The following is a 16527-nucleotide window of genomic DNA, read 5'->3' as shown; positions in this document are numbered from 1 at the left end:
CTACCATACCACTCATTTCACACGCTAGTAAGGTTATACTCAAGATCCTTCAAGCTAGGCTTCAGCAGTACATGAACCAAGAACTTTCACATGTAAAAGCAGGATTTAGGAAAGGCAGAGGAACCAAAGATCAAATTGTCAACATTCATTGGATCATAGAGAAATCAGGAAATTCCAGAAAAACATCTATTTCTGTTTCAATGACTATGTTAAAGCCTCTGACTGTGTGAATCACAACAAACTTGAAAATTCTTAAAATAATGGGAATACTAGACCACTTTACCTGTAGTCTCCTGAGAAACCTATATGTGGTCAAGAAGCAGAAAGTTAGAGCCTTACACGAAACAACTGAATGGTTCAAAGTTGGGAAAGGGGTATGACAAGGCTGTATACTGTCAACCTACTTATTTAAGTCATTTAAAGAGTATATCATGTGAAATGCTGAGCTGGATGAATCACTAGCTGGAATCAAGATTGCCAGGAGAAACATCAATAACCTCAGATACGAAGATGATGCCACTCTTAACATCAGAAAGTGAAGAGGAAATAAAGAGCTTCTTGATGATGGTGAATGAACAGAGTGAAAAAAGCTGGCTTAAACTCTACATTCAAAAAACTAAATAAGATTATGGTATCTAGTCCCATCACTTCATGGCAAATAGAAGGGCAAAAAGTAGAAACATTAACAGATTTCATTTTCCTGGGCTCCAAAATCACTGTGGACGGTAATTGTAGCCATGAAATTAAAAGATGATTGCTCCTTGGAAGGAAAGCTATGACAAACCTAGGCAGTGTATTAAAAAGCAAAGATCAGTTTGCCGACAAAGGTACATATAATAAAAAATATGGTTTTTCCAGGAGTCATGTATGGATGTGAGAGTTGGATCCTAAAGAAGGTTGAGCACCAAAGAATTGAATGCTGAGTACTTTATGGTGGTGCTGCAGAAGACTTCTGAGAGTCCTTTGGGAGGCAAGGAGATCAAACCAGTCAGTCCTAAAGGAAATCAGTCCTGAATATTCACTGGAAGAAATGATGCTGGAGCTGAAGCTACAATACTTTGGCCACCTGAAGAGCAGACTCACTGGAAAACATCCTGATGCTGGGAAAGACTGAAGGCAAGATGAGAAGGGGGTGGCAGAGGATGAGATGGTTATATAGCATCACCGAATCAATGGACAGGGGTCCATTTGAGAAAATTTAGGCAATAGTGATTTTGAGAAAACTTTGGAAGATAGTGAAGGACAGACAAGCCTGGTGTACTGCTGTCCATGGGGTCACAAAGAGTCAGACAGGACTTAGCAACTGAACAAGAGCAAATCAAAATCTAAACACAAAAGACAAAACAATAATCTTTCTAAAAGAGAATCTAAAACAGAAGAACATCTCCATGACGTTCAGAAAGGAAAAGATTTTTTTGAGCAGGATACAGAAAGCAGGTACGATTTTTTTTAAAAAAGACCAATACATTAGACAACACAGAGAACTTTTGTTCATGAAAAGATACAATCAGGAGGGTGAAAATACAACCACAGAGTTGGAAGAGATAGTTTCACATGCTGAAGATAAAAGAAATTCCAATAAATCAACAGTAATAATGAAATAAAATGGAGAACCCAATAGAAAGATTAGGAAAGAATTCTGAATAGGCACTTAACAAAACAGTATATCTAAATAACCAATAATCTATGCAGTAACCTCAGCAGTAACAACAGTAAAAGGCATTTAAATAAGCCTCTTTAAAATTAGAGATTAACCATATTTACTGTTGGCAAAGATGAGGAGCAAAAGGAATTCTTATTATATGCTATTGCTGGGAACGTACACTGTCACACTTTGGAAAAGTACTTGGCACTATCTCTAAAATAAACAAATACATATCCTATGACAGAAAAAGTTTACTTCTAAACGTAAATATATTGAAAGTCATGTAAAGTATGTTCTTCAAATTGGAAATCAAATTTAAAATTTTCATCAGCAGTAGAACAGATCCATCAGCTGTGGTTTATTCACACAATCAAACACTAAAAAGCAGTGAAAATAAACACACTATAGTGGTACCCAACATGGATGAGTTCCACAAATGTAAGATTTTGTTCAGCAAACGATATCAAATTTAAAAATAAACAAAAGACCATTTAATATGACTCACTGCATATAATGTTCAAAAACAAAAAAACTAAAGTGGTTAGAGAAATAAGATGATGGAAATCAGGATAAAGCAGCTTCGGGGGAGTCCTTAATGCCTTATATTTCTTGATCTTTGTGGCTGTTACATGAACAAATTCACTTTGTGATAATTTATTGAGATATACTCAGTGTTTTGTACTTTTCCTTTATGTTTTGTACTTCAATGGGGGAAAAAAGTTTAATGCTAGATGGAATAAGAAGGTCTTAGCATATATCTAAGCAGAATTCCAGAATAAAAAAAATACAGAGAATGGTAAAGAACTAAAAACTTATTATCTATAAATTTCCCTCATTTTTCAAGATTCCAATTTTTCAGACTAAGAAAACATATAAATTCCAAGAAAAATCAAAAGGAAATCCATACCTCGATACACTGTTGTGACATCAATGAAGGAAAAACAAAAAAAAAAAAACACAAAGAAAAACAGAATTAAATTCAGTCAAGGAAGAGATAACTTAAATACAAAGGTATCACAATTAAACTGTTGACTGACTGCTCAACTTCAAAAGTAAAGTCAGAATACAGTGGAATATCACCTGAAATAGAGTAACTGTCAAAACTAGAAGCCTGTATCTAGTAAGACTACCTCTGAAGAGCTGACATAAAAAAGGTATTTTCTAGAAAAGGATGAAAAGGGAAGAAGTGAATGATATAAAAGGAAACTAGGACTACAATTGTTTTATATCTGCAAACTCTGACTTAAAGGAACTGGTAAAGAATGTACTTTAGCTCTGGAGCACTAGCACAATGGCACCTGGCTGCAAAATTAGCCCGTGCACCACAACAGTGACCCGGCCAGTTTAGGGGCCGAGCACCTCCAGGTGTGGCACTCTGAGGCTTATTATCTGCACCTGGATGTAACAGATGGGCATTTTGTTCCCAACATCACCTTTGGTCACCCTGTGGTAGAAAGCCTCCAAAAGCAGCTAGGCCCAGACCCTTCCTTTGACATGCACATGATGGTGTCCAGGCCAGAACAGTGGGTAAAAACCGATGGCTGTAGCAGGAGCCAATCAACATACCTTTCATCTGGAGGCTACTGACAACCCAGGAGCTTTGACCAAAGACATTCAAGAGAATGGAATGAAGGCTGGCCTTGCTATCAAACCAGGAACTACAGTTGAGTATTTGACACCATGGGCTAATCAATCAGATAGATATGGCCTTGGTTATGGCAGTGAAACACGGGCTTGTAGGGCAGAAACTCATGAAAGATATGATGCCAAAGGTTCACTGGTTGAGGACCCAGTTCCCGTCTTTGGACACTGAGGTTGATGGTGGAGTAGGCCCAGACACCATCCATAAACGTGCAGAGGCAGGAGCTAACACAGTTGTGCTGGCAGTGCCATTATGAAGAGTGGAGACTCCAGATCTGTGATCAACCTGTTAAAAATGTTTGCTCAGAAGCTGCTCAGAAATGTTTTCTTGATCGATGAATTCACAAGGAGCCCAGTGCTCCTGCTTATGAGATCTTTACTAGAAAACGAGAATACTGACTACCAAATCATACCACAGTTGAGGCAATGCTGCTTTTCTGAGAAATCAGTCATTCCAATGACTAAATTCCATCATGCAGAGTGTTCCAAGAGGCTGAAAATTGTTGTGTATAACTACATTTTTAGTGATGAAATTGAAAGATTAGTGTGGTAAAATATCATTTTTACTGGGAGACTTGATTTTCATAAAGAGTAAAAATATGGATGCATTAAGGTTACAAGCAGAAAAAAGTGTCTTAATGCCTAAAGAAGGCATGTTAGCTACTATGAAAAAAAATTTTTTTCTGAATTTCTAAAAAGAACTGTCTTCGGTTTCTTCGCTGTTTTCTGAAAGCAAAAGAAGTTCTTTAGTTTTTCCTGTTTCATGTTATTTTTGATTTGTGTATGTGTGTGATAACTAAGCTTGTATCTGACTAGGAATAGCATACTTACTCTCCTAGCTTCAAAAACATTTGTTTTTCACTTTGCACCTTATATTTGATACATTAAAAAAAAAAACTGTATAATAATAATAAAAAAAAAAAATGTGCTTTAGGTACCAAATGACCCCACACAGAAAACCTGTAACAGAAAAGGCAAAAGTACAAGCAAAAATGTAGGTAAATCTAATAATAATAGTAAATACTAATAAAACAATTATAATATTTTTGATTCAGAAGAAGATAGACTATACCTACACTGTGAACAATATAAGCATATAAAATTAGACAAGGGATGGAAAGATTATAATGAGCTAAGGTATACACTCAGGAGAAAGGCAAAGGTACTTATTGACTTTAGACTTTGTCAACTACTCTTGTAAAATACGAATGTCTATCTTCCTTGCAATAGCAGAAACAAAATGGGCCAAAGGCAAACTTTCAAGAAATTCAAAAGGATGTCAAAAAGAGGATGGGGAAACCAATAACAGAAAATATTTTCAAATAAAAAACTTATAATAAGATATATAAATAATCCAAATATATCAGCACTCACAATAAACATAAATTGACTGAAATCTCCAGTTAAAAGCCAAATTTGTGAGAAATAGATTAAAAAAAATCCAGCTACAGAATACTATTTTTGTAAGGATGTATCATAACATGAGGGTACAGAAGAACTGAAATTCAAGTAATGAAAAAAATATACCATGTCAGCACCATATGAGAAAACAATGAATCATTTGATACAAAGAAAATGAAATGACAAGATTACAAAAGAGCTTTCTGAAGAGTAAGCAGTTTTTCTGAACTAAAGCAATATAACTGAATCTCAGCTTCATTTCACCTCATTTTAATTCAGCTCAGGGCTTGAGCTTATTAATAACCTTTAGGAATCAGATTCCTTTGTTTAAGTGTACTAGCATCTCTTCTGACATTTTGATAACCACGCCAGCAATGACTTCATATAAAACAGTGAGAAAGTGGTAATGAGATTAAAGCCTAATATAGAGCCCTATAGCACAATAAAGAAGCATCTTTAAAGTCTGATATCTGTTTTCTTATAGGTGCTCAAGGAATTACAAACCCCATTACTATTATTCACATCTTATTCCTTAACTTTATTCACAAGCCTATCAAGGTACAGTTTCTCAAAAACTGAAATCTAGACATTTTGTCAATAATAACTTTACTTATTTATGCATGAGTATGTACATACACACATCTATCTGCACATACATACACACTTACACAAAACACATACACATGTACATATATATATATATATATATATATATATCTCATATAGATAAATCATAGTAATACTGTACCTCATAGGTAGTTCCATAATGGCATGTAAATTGGCACTGTCTGTTAGTTTCTGCATCTTGCTCAACATTGGTATAAAATATTACTCCATCTCCAGAGCAGGATACAATCTGCTTATCATTTGTGCATGGTAAGAACTTTGCACTAAATATATTTGCTCGATGCCCTGAACGAATTGTTGTCAAAACCTAAAACACAGAGAGGAGTTTTTAGTAATTTACTACTAAATTACTAAAGAGTAAATTTATTACTAACTACTAAATTACTAAGAGTAATTTTTAGCAATTTATTATTTCCTAAAAAGAAGCATTCAAATTCAAACTTAATATAATCCTAGCCAGGAATAAATTCTCATTAACACTCTCAGCTCAAATGAAAAATTATCATTTGATTCCAAGCTATTGGGTTGGCTAAAAAGTTTGTTCAAGTTTTTGTGTAACATGGAAAATCCCAAATGAACTTTTTGGCTAACCCAATATTATAATTAGAAGAAAAAAAATCGGAATCTCACATATTTTATTTCCCTCTGAGATGTAAAGAAGATTAAGTATATCAACAGGAATAGTGCTGAAACAGAGTCCCCCTAAAACTAAGTTCCTCTGCAGAGTTTATGATTAACTTCTCTATCCAAATTTTATTTCCTGTCTACTCCAATATCTGTTTCTCTCATGACTGAGGAGGATCAAAGAAAATGGGACTGAGACCAAGCAGGAACCTGTGAGGCCATCCCAGGCATAAAAGTCTTTCAGTGTCTTCCGTCTCTTGTTTGTAGGAAAACGGCTTTCAGCCTCCTAGACCTTCCCTGAGTTCCAAAAGGCAGATTCAGTTACTAATTAGAAGACAGGAAATGTAGAATGGGTTCTGGTTCTTTGCAGGGGAGTAGAAGGGGTTGTGCATAACCGTTTGATATACTTCTCTGAGTTCTACAAGAACTTAAGGCCCCTAGCCAGAAGGAGGATGGTAACTTTAGGCTGAGCATCTGGACCGCAGGCTGGAGATTCCTAGAACAATGTTACCTCACCACCAGCCAATCAGGGGGGGTTACACACCTGGCAGCCCTCCCCCCAAATTCTGCTTGTAAAAATTTCTTCCCTGAAAACCATGGGGAGTTTGGGTCTCTTAAGCAGGAGCCTACCTGTTCTTCTTGCATGATCCTTGCAATAAACCTTGCTCTGCTCCAAATTCTAAAATTTTGGTTTGTCTGGCCTCATTGTGCATCAGGCACACAAACGGGTTTTAGAACAGTGCCTTGCAAATTAAATATGTATATTTCTACCTATTTGGTATACATGACTCATTCATAAACTCACAGTAAATATGAAAAGACTATCTTGATTGACTTTTGAAATTGTTTCCTAAATGATTATTAAGTCATTCCCTTTCAGGATGAAAAAATAAAAACAAACTGAATCTCAAAGAATCATAAAAGTAAAGCAATAAAATGGTACAGAAGTTCCCACTTCTGTAAAGAATAAAGAAGTTCCTACACCTAAATCCTTAATAATTTAAAAGATCAGAATTCCTATGACAGAAGTATGGTTTAAATAAACATTGCAATATTTGTAACATACATAGCAGATAAAAGACCAAATCCCCCTACAGTGCTTAAAAATTGAGAGGAAAAAAAAAGGGCAAAAGATCTGAATATAGTCCAAAGATAAACAAATGGGCCTTAAAATTTTGAAAAAGCATCAAGTTCATATAGGAAATGCAAATTGAAACTACATTGAGATCACTGATTTCCACTTTTTAGATTAGCAAAAATTCAAAAGCTTGACAGCATACTGTATTAGTGAGTGTGCTGGGGAGGGGGACACCAGGCTCTTCATTCTGGTGGGATGCTAAATGGTGGGAGACCAATACAAAGGAACTTAGCAACCCCTCACAAAACTACATACGCATTAACTCTTTGATCAGACAAGTCTATTTCTAAGAATTTACTCTGAAGGTATATACATCCAACAATATATATAAAAAAAAAAAAAGCCATTATTTACTGAGTCATTCACGATAGCAAACAAAACACAGGAGACTGGCTGAATAAATTCCGACAATGTATATACAATGGAGATTTAGTGCAATGGAAGTATCTGTTGTGGTTTTGTATTTTAAAATATGCTTGAAAAAAAGGGAGAGTATGTCAAAACAGAAACACAAAGTTTCTTTAGTTCACTTTAAATGTCTCACTGAACAAAACTAACATACTACTGTAAATCAACTATACTCCAATAAAATTTTTTTAAATAAATAAAAGAACAACAACAAAAAATGTTTTACTGAACAAACTGGAGCAATTTGAGGAAATGCTCATATTTACCAAATAAAGTCAACTAGTAAATGTGGAAGAAATGATAGAATTAAAAAACACTATTTGTAATGACATTATAACAACTGATTAAGGCAAGAATCAATGAATATTGAAACCACTTTATGAAAGATAGCTATGAAAAAGAGTATTTACACAATCTCCACACTACTCCTTAGATAAAATCACAAAGGGTAAATATACCCTCACAATGGAAAGATCGAATTTAACATCACCAGTCAGGGAACAAATTAATATCATGTACCACAACATCATCCATAGAGAATTCTTAGCAAAAATGTTTACTTTTAATCAACTCATGAAGAAACAATCAGACAAATCCAAATGGAGGGACATTCTAGGAAATGACTTGATAGTCAATATAACAATAAAACAACATATCAATGTTATGAAAGACCAAGAAGTTGCATGAACTATTCTACAGCAGACAAAGGAAATATGACAACTAAATGAAATGTGTGATGCTGGATTGGGGGCTGGATTAAGAGACGCAAGGCAGTGCTAAAGAACATTACTGAAACAAATGGGAAAATTTGAATATATACAGGTATATATGTACATGTACTATGTGTGGATATATGTAATATACTATAGATACATGGTAATATATATATAATATGCTGGTTTAGTCAACAAGTTGTGCCCAACTCTTGTGACCCCATGGACTATAGCCTGCCAGGCTCCTCTGTCCATGGGATTGTCCAGGCAAGAATACTGGAGTGGGTTGCCATTTCCTTCTCCAGGGGATCTTCCCAATGCAGGAATCAAGCCTGGGTCTCCTGCACTGCAGGCAGATTCTTTCCCAATTGAGCTATAAGGGAAGCTATATAACATACTACAGATACTATGTATACTATAGATATGGCAGGCATATACTAGGATATGCCTGCATAACAGTAAAGAGAGGATGTTACATTCAACAGTCACTGCAGTCACCCCAAATGGTTAACCCTGAGGGGAACTTAGAACAGCGATAAATAGGCTGCCAGTCATCAAGCCATCAGTCTCTGCAGACACCCCCAGTGGTGTACCCTGAGGGGATTCAGGATGGAGAAAAAAAGAACCTTAGATAGTTAAGGGACAGGACAAAGGAGCAATTTCATTAAGCCCAGATTCCATTATCTTCCCCAAGAAAAGAAAAAATTTATCTTCCTAAATTTATTAACCTGAGATGTTTGGGTTTTTTTAAATTAGCATTAATCTTTTGATGTTATGATTACCTGGAGTTTTGTGAGTTGTCTTTTTCTTTTGCAGAGACTTTTATATTTATCCTGGCTCCCCTTTACCTCTTCAGAACAGCCCTTCAGAGCTATCTGAGAGGCTGTCTCCCTGGCTTAAGTCCTCAGTATGTCCACTGAATAAAACACAATTCTCAACATTTAGGATGTGCATTTTTTTAGTTGACAGTACAAAATCATATATATTATATATATAGCATACAGGCAATTCTCATTACTACTGGTAGTTATGTTCTATAAAGTCACCACTAAGATTACACTGTTTTTAATCAATAAGTTGTGTCTGACTCTTTAGTGACTCCATGGACTATAGCCCATTGGGCTCCTCTGTCCAAGGGATTTCCCAGGCAAAATACTGGAGTGGGCTGCCATTTCCTTCTCCAAGGGATCTTTCCAACCCAGTTATCGAACATATCCTGAACTGGCATGTGGACTCTCTACCACTGAGTCACCAAGGAAGCCCTAACACTGCCTTAGCACGTGCTGTATCCATCAGCAACTTCTCCTATGGACATACAGGGTTAGGTTTCTGTGAGGCTCTGTCGCAAACTTCTCATCAACAAATCAATAAGTAACTCTGTTGTCTGTGTTTGTTTAAAGACACTTTATTTAATACATAATGTTGATTCATTAACAATGAACTTAGGGCAAAGAGTACTATAATTCATATCTAAATATTCATTGGAAGGACTGATGCCAAAGGTGAAGCTACAATACTTTAGCCACTTGATGTGAAGAAATGAGTTATTAGAAAAGACCTGATGCTGAGAAAGACTGAAGGCAAAAAGAAAAGGGGGAGGCAGAGGATAAAATAGTGTCACTGACTCAATGAACATGAATCTGAGAGAATTACAGGAGATAATGAAGAACAGGTGAGCCTGGCAGGCTGTAGTCCATGGGGTCACAGAGTTGGACACGACTGAGCGACTGGACAACAAACAGTAACAAATGAAGCTCATCTAACATATTTTCTCTGTAAAGTATATTCCAGGTTTCTTATACCTAGGAAGACTAGACGGTACTCAGCAAGATAACTGGGGACCCTTTTAACCATTGAAGTCACCAACAAAAAGCAAAAAAATGCAAAATGAGTGATGTTCAATATATCACAAAAAGGATGCAGTATGCTTACAGTATTCAATGTGAAACAAGAAGTATCAAGCAGCACCTTATTTGATCTCATCTGAGAACATGTATACTGATGTATGAGTTACGCAATTCAAATTTTTTGCCACTCTGTACATGTGAATGGCCATCAATGACCAGAAAAGCACTGAAAGTTATTGACATGGAAGGGTAAAAATAAATTTAATGAGTTTGTAAATTTGCAAACACAGAATCTATAAGTAAAGAGGATCAACTCTATATTCAATATTACACATCCTGACCATGGTAACTGCATTACAGTTATATAGGATAATGTTCTTGTTCTTAGTAGACAGATGTCAGAGTATTCATGAAATGCATGACACCTCCAAATTATTCTGAAATACTTTTTTCAAAAGTCTATTTCTGGATGTTGATTGTATTACCTTTTTAACTTATCAATCAGTTTTCAAATTTAAAAAAAAAATTAGGAAAAGATACATCAATTTTACTTTTGGCTTGGTTTCAAGTAACTATTTACAATATAAGACTAATTGACAAATTAATTAACTAACAGTACGACACTAAACCAGAACATAGATAAATATTAGCAGCTAGTTACCCTGACAACTTAAGTGAAGCAAATACTTAAATTTAGATACTTAAGTATTACAAGTCACTTCACCTAAGTCCTGGGGTCACAAACAAAACAAGGATTTGCTGAGTACCATACAGTACTCCACTGTAAGTCTTATCTGTTGTTGATCAGTCATTCAGTCGTGTCCTACTCTCTGCAGAACTCCAGGCTTCTCTGGTCATTAATGCACATTTACTTAGGGTCAAATAAAAAAAGAGAAGAGTCTTTGCACCTACATTAATCAAAGTCAATGGACAATAAAAATTGTCTGTAAAACATGTTAAACTTTTTCATTCCTCTCTCCAAGTGTAAGACACTGAGACCTGCTCAAGTAAAGTACAAGAAATAACAGAGAATAATTAATGTAAAGCTTTTAAATAAGACAGAATTATAGACTTTAATGTCATCATATATTTCAGCATAATTTACCAACTCACATATATTTCAGCATGGTTTACCAAGTAGCTAAGTACATATAATTACACACAATGTATGCTAGGTCTTTCACAGTTTTAATCTGATAGGTCTTTGACTTTAGTCACCTTCAGCAGACATTATTAACAATTTGATTTATCTCCATCCAATGGGTTTATGCATAGCTTCAAAAACAAAAGCAGGAATCTCATTCAATATACTAATGTGTGTTGGCCTATCACATATCACTCAAAAATGGAAAGAAATTTCTTTATTAATCAGAGTAACAATTAGAAAAAACTGAAGTCCTTTCCACTGAACAAATCTGTTCTCTCTGAAAAAAATCTCTTCATTTCAGATATCCCACTCCAAATTTATTCCCTCTCTAGTATTCCACACCTTAATAACATCACTATCCACCCACACCCAGTTGATCACTATCCACCACACCTTGACCACCTAAGTTGATCAAGTCAAAAACTAACATTTCTCTTTCCTTAATCCACTATATAAGAAAGTGGCAATACTAACAAAGGCAATGCCAAATAATGCTCAAACTACTGCTCAATTGCACTCAATATGCCAGCAAATTTGGAAAACTCAGCAGTGGCCACAGGACTGGAAAAGGTCAGTTTTCATTCCAATCCCAAAAAATGTTTAAACTACCACAGAATTGCACTGATCTCACACGGTAGCAAAGTAATGCTAAAAATCTTCCCAGCCAGGCTTCAACAGTACATGAAACTTGAACTTCCAGATGTTCAAGTTGGTTTAAGAAAAGGCAGAGGAACCAGAGATCAAATTGCCAACATCCGCTGGATCATCAAAAAAGCAAGAGAGTTCCAGAAAAACATCTATTTCTGCTTTAGTGACTATGCCAAAGCCTTTGAATGTGTGGATGACAATAAATCGTGGAAAGTTCTGAAAGAGATGGGAATACCAGACCATCTGACCTGCCTCTTGAGAAACCTACATGCAGGTCAGGAAGCAACAGTTAGAACTGGACATGGAAAAACAGACTGGTTCCAAATAGGAAAAGGAGTATGTCCAAGGCTGTATATTGTCACCTTACTTATTTAACTTATATGCAGAGTACATCACGAGGAACGCTGGGCTCGATGAAGCACACGCTGGAATCAACATTGCCGGGAGAAATATCAATAACCTCAGATATGCAGATGACACCACCCTTATGGCAGAAAGTGAAGAAGAACTAAAGAGCCTCTTGATGGAAGTAAAAAAGGAGAGTGAAAAAGTTGGCTTAAAGCTCAACATTCAGAAAACAAAGATCATGGCATCTGGTCCCATCACTTCACGACAAATAGATGCAGAAATAGTGGAAACAGTGGCAGACTTTATTTTGGGGGGCTCCAAAATCACTGCAGATGGTGACTGCAGCCATGAAATTAAAAGACACTTACTCCTTGGAAGAAAAGTTATGACCAAACTAGATAGCATGTCAAAAAGCAGACACATTACTTTGCCACCAAAGTTCGTCTAGTCAAGGCTATGGTTTTTCCAGTAGTCATGTATGGATATGAGAGTTGGACAATAAAGCAAGCTGAGCACTGAAGAATTGATGCTTTTGAACTGTGGTGTTGGAGAAGACTCTTGAGGATCCCTTGGACTGCAAGGACATCCAACCAGTCCATCCTAAGGGAGATCAGTCCTGGGTGTTCACTGGAAGGACTGATGCTGAAGCTGAAACTCCAATGCTTTGTCCACCTGATGCGAACATACTCACTGGAAAAGACCCTGATGCTGGAGAAGACTGAAGGCAGAAGGAGCAGGGGTGACAGAGGGTGAGATGGTTGGATGGCATCATCAACTCAGTGTACAGCCTAGTATGCTGTAGTCCATGGCATTGCAAAGAGTCAGACATGACTTAGTGTCTGAACTGAACTTCCCTAATTAATAGATAATTGTTGGACTAATTGTATTTACGTGTATACAGTTAACAATTTTACCAAAGGTTGGAATTTGTTTTTAATTGTGGAAATGGGTCAATGTAATCAATAGAGAGGCATGCTACTGGAGGTAAACTGCAATAAGGTCTCAATTTAAGAAAAAATAGATGAGCAGGTGCAAACAGTTATAAATTTTAAAAACTGGAAGTATTTTCCTATGTATGCTTTCCTTGGATTAACAGAGTATAATACTTTTTCAGAAAACATCTAAAACTAATGGCCAACAGAGATGTAAGTTGGCAGAGTAACAATATGAAATGAATATAACATATTGTAAAATACGATTAGCAACAAATGTGAAAGTGAACTAGCTACAATGTCTATCACTTTGCTGATCATCAGGTTACTGTCACTCATCTAGCTGGCCAAGCAGGTATTGCTTTCTTCGTGCATCATGTTATACACAACACTTCTAAAACTTCAAGCTTGGTCCAGGAGTATCCAGTTAGAAGATATTAGCTCTTCAATCTCTTAGTAAAAATCACCCCTCCCCAAATTCACCCCTACTCCTGTCTAAGGCACTGAATACAGAAATTTCTTGCTTTCTTTTACTCACACTTATTGAGCACCTACTGTATAACAGATAATTTATTAAGTGTTGAGGAAACTAAAAAGAAATTGTCATTGTCCCAAATAAGTTAGAATCTAATAGTGAGCAACATGCAAACACAAACATAGTAATTGCTGCTGCTGCTGCTGCTGCTAAGTCGCTTCAGTCGTGTCCGACTCTGTGCGACCCCACAGACACCAGCCCACCAGGCTCCCCCGTCCCTGGGATTCTCCAGGCAAGAACACTGGAGAGGGTTGCCATTTCTTTCTCCAATGCATGAAAGGAAAAGCGAAAGTGAAGTCACTCAGTTTTGTCTGACTGTTAGCGACCCCATGGACTGCATACTACCAAGCTCCTCCATCCATGGGATTTTCCAGGCAAGAGTACCGGAGTGGGTTGCCATTGCCATCTCCACATAGTAATTGAGTTATCCATAAAATACAAGAACATGGGGAAGGAATGCCTACATTCACCTAGAGGAAATTAGAATTATTACATTATTTCAGATGAAGCTGAAGATCCAATACTTTGGCCACCTGATGAGAAGAACTGACTCACTGGAAAAGACCCTGATGCTAGGAAAGACTGCAGGCAGGAGGAGAAGGGGATGACAGAGGATGAGACGGTTGGATGGCATCACCGACTCAGTGGACATGAATTTGAGCAGGCTCTGGGAGTTGGTGATGGACAGGGAAGGCTGGCATGCTGCAGTGCATGGGGTCTCAAAGAGTTGGACACGACTGAGCAACTGAACTGAACAGATAAGAGCTGAGGCTCAAAGGATGAAATTAAACTTGCCAAGTAGGTAGGAGGTGCATGGGAAAGGAGAACACACCAATAACTGAGAAAAGTAGAAGCAGAGCATAGAAGAAACAAATAACATTTTATGCTCTAAGAACTAAAGGTAGCTGGATGAAGCCAAATCAAACTTTTGCATATATTCAGGGTTTCTTTAACAGAGGATGCTCCAAGGCTGCCAGAGGACTAACTTCCTTCTGTTCCATCTATACCACGAGAAGAACTTTCGGGAGTCCTCATGGTACAGACAGAGTCCCAAAATACTGCATAAAGTCTCTACAGGCGTCCACGCATGATCGGGACCCTGAGCTCTGTTTCTAGTCAGCTTGGCCTTCAAGGCCGCCGAAACTGAAGTGTAGATACAAGGCTGACAAGTATCTTCAGGGCAAAAGTTATCACGCTCACTTCTCTGGATTCACCTTTTTCCCTTCCATTTTGTTTAATTATATTTATTTATTTACTTTTGGCTATGCTGGGTCTTCATTGCTGGGTGGGCTTTTCTCCAGCTGTGGAGGGCAAGGGCTACTGTCTAGCTGCAATGCACAGGCTTCTCATTGTGGTGGCTTCTCTTGGTGTGGAGCACAGGCTCGAGGCGTGCATGGGCTCGGGGTTGCCACTCCCAGGCTCAAGAGTTGTGGCTCACGGGCTTAGCTGCTCCACAGCACACGGAATCCCCCCAGATCACGGACTGAATCCATGTCTCCTGCACTGGCAGGTGGAGTCTTTACCACTGAGCCACTAGAGAAGACTTCCCTTCTATTTTAGACTGATAATTCTTTACTATCAAGATAGCTTTTTGTTACTTTTAGTATAGCTTTTTAATCAAGTATTTTTGAGTTCATTTCAGTAGGAGAATTGGTCCAAAGAATCTAGCCTGTAACTTTAAGGGGTAAAAGCTTTTATATATATATTTGAGATCTATGATATATATAATTAAGATATGATACCATTAATAAGGAACACTTAAATCTATCTTTTAAAAGTTTCAAAAATTTTATATGCCATAAATTAATTTTCCCATTAACTCACAGGATCTAAAAATAGAGTAGAACTATAAGAACAGGTAAGATCTGACTTAAGATCAAAAAACTTTACTTTCCTATGTAATGAATTATCAGTGCTTGAAAACAATAAATATTACTATATGACAGCAAATTTAGATCTATTAAAACCACTATAAGAAAACTATAAAGTTTTTTATATTTAAAATCTATTAAAGTATTATCTGTTAGTCATTTCTCAAATTGAAAAGAGTAATCACTTTAAAGGGAAAACAAAATCTTTTAAAAATTATTCCAATAGGTATATTCAGAAAATAATTGAAAGCAGGGGCCTGGAGAGATATTTGTACTGTTAAGCTCATAGCAGCATTATTCACAATAGCCAAAAAGGTGGAAATAACCCAAGTGTCCACTGGTAGATGAAAGCATAAACAAAATGTGATATATACATACAATATCAGCTTTAAAAAGAAAAGAAATCCTGACACATGGATGAACCTTCCGGACCTTATTCTAAGTAAAATGAGCCAGTCATAAGGAAAAATACTGTATACAAACACTTTATGAGGTACCTGGATTAGACAAATTCAAGGAGGTGGAAAATAGAATAATGGTTGCCACGTGCTGGAGAAGGGAAGAAAGGAGCGTTACTGCTTAACGAGCAGCGTCGGCTTTGCAAGACTAGAGTTTTGTGGCTCAGTGATGGTGATGATATCACAACACTATGAATCAACTTAATGTTGGTACACTCAACTCTAGAAAATGGTTAACATGCTGAATTTTATGTAATGTATATTTTCACAATTTTTACTTCAAAAAGGAAAGCTCTATAATTTTTTAAAAAATCAAAAAAATTATTCCATTGGTATATAGATGAGTGATTTAAATACTATAAACATTAAGCTTCTGATGTGTGCTGCATGCTGTCACTACACTTGTGTCCAACTCTTTGCAACCCCATAGACTGTAGCCCACCAGGCTCCTCTGTCAATTCTCCAGACAGGGATACTGGAGCGGGTAGCCATTCCCTTCTCCAGAGGATCTTCCTACCCTAGGAACTGAATCTGGGTCTCCCGC

At 36.8% G+C, this 16527-nt stretch overlaps 1 protein-coding gene and 1 pseudogene across 14 annotated transcripts in view; one reads left to right on the top strand and one right to left on the bottom strand.

Annotated features, from left to right (window-relative positions):
* The window catches only part of DCAF6 (DDB1 and CUL4 associated factor 6), a 179492-nt gene that overhangs the window by 106157 nt on the left and 56808 nt on the right, over positions 1-16527 (bottom strand). For 6 of the 14 annotated variants that reach the window (XM_043876208.1, XM_043876210.1, XM_043876212.1 and 3 more), the window contains exons 4-5: positions 5436-5621; positions 2553-2561 (exon numbers count right to left, since the gene is read on the bottom strand). The exons of 2 other annotated variants lie outside the window; for them this stretch is intronic. In XM_043876208.1, the coding sequence (XP_043732143.1) occupies positions 2553-2561; positions 5436-5621 (195 nt within the window). The remainder of the gene's footprint in view (positions 1-2552; positions 2562-5435; positions 5622-16527) is intronic. 6 more of the 14 variants (XM_043876209.1, XM_043876211.1, XM_043876213.1 and 3 more) reach the window with 1 other exon arrangement.
* Positions 2937-3625, top strand: LOC122676673 (annotated as a pseudogene).

Source organism: Cervus elaphus, chromosome 20 (assembly GCF_910594005.1).
Source record: "Cervus elaphus chromosome 20, mCerEla1.1, whole genome shotgun sequence".
Classification (NCBI taxonomy): domain Eukaryota; kingdom Metazoa; phylum Chordata; class Mammalia; order Artiodactyla; family Cervidae; genus Cervus; species Cervus elaphus.
Note: the sequence above shows the minus strand (reverse complement) of the source record. Positions and strands in the feature narration are given on the sequence as shown.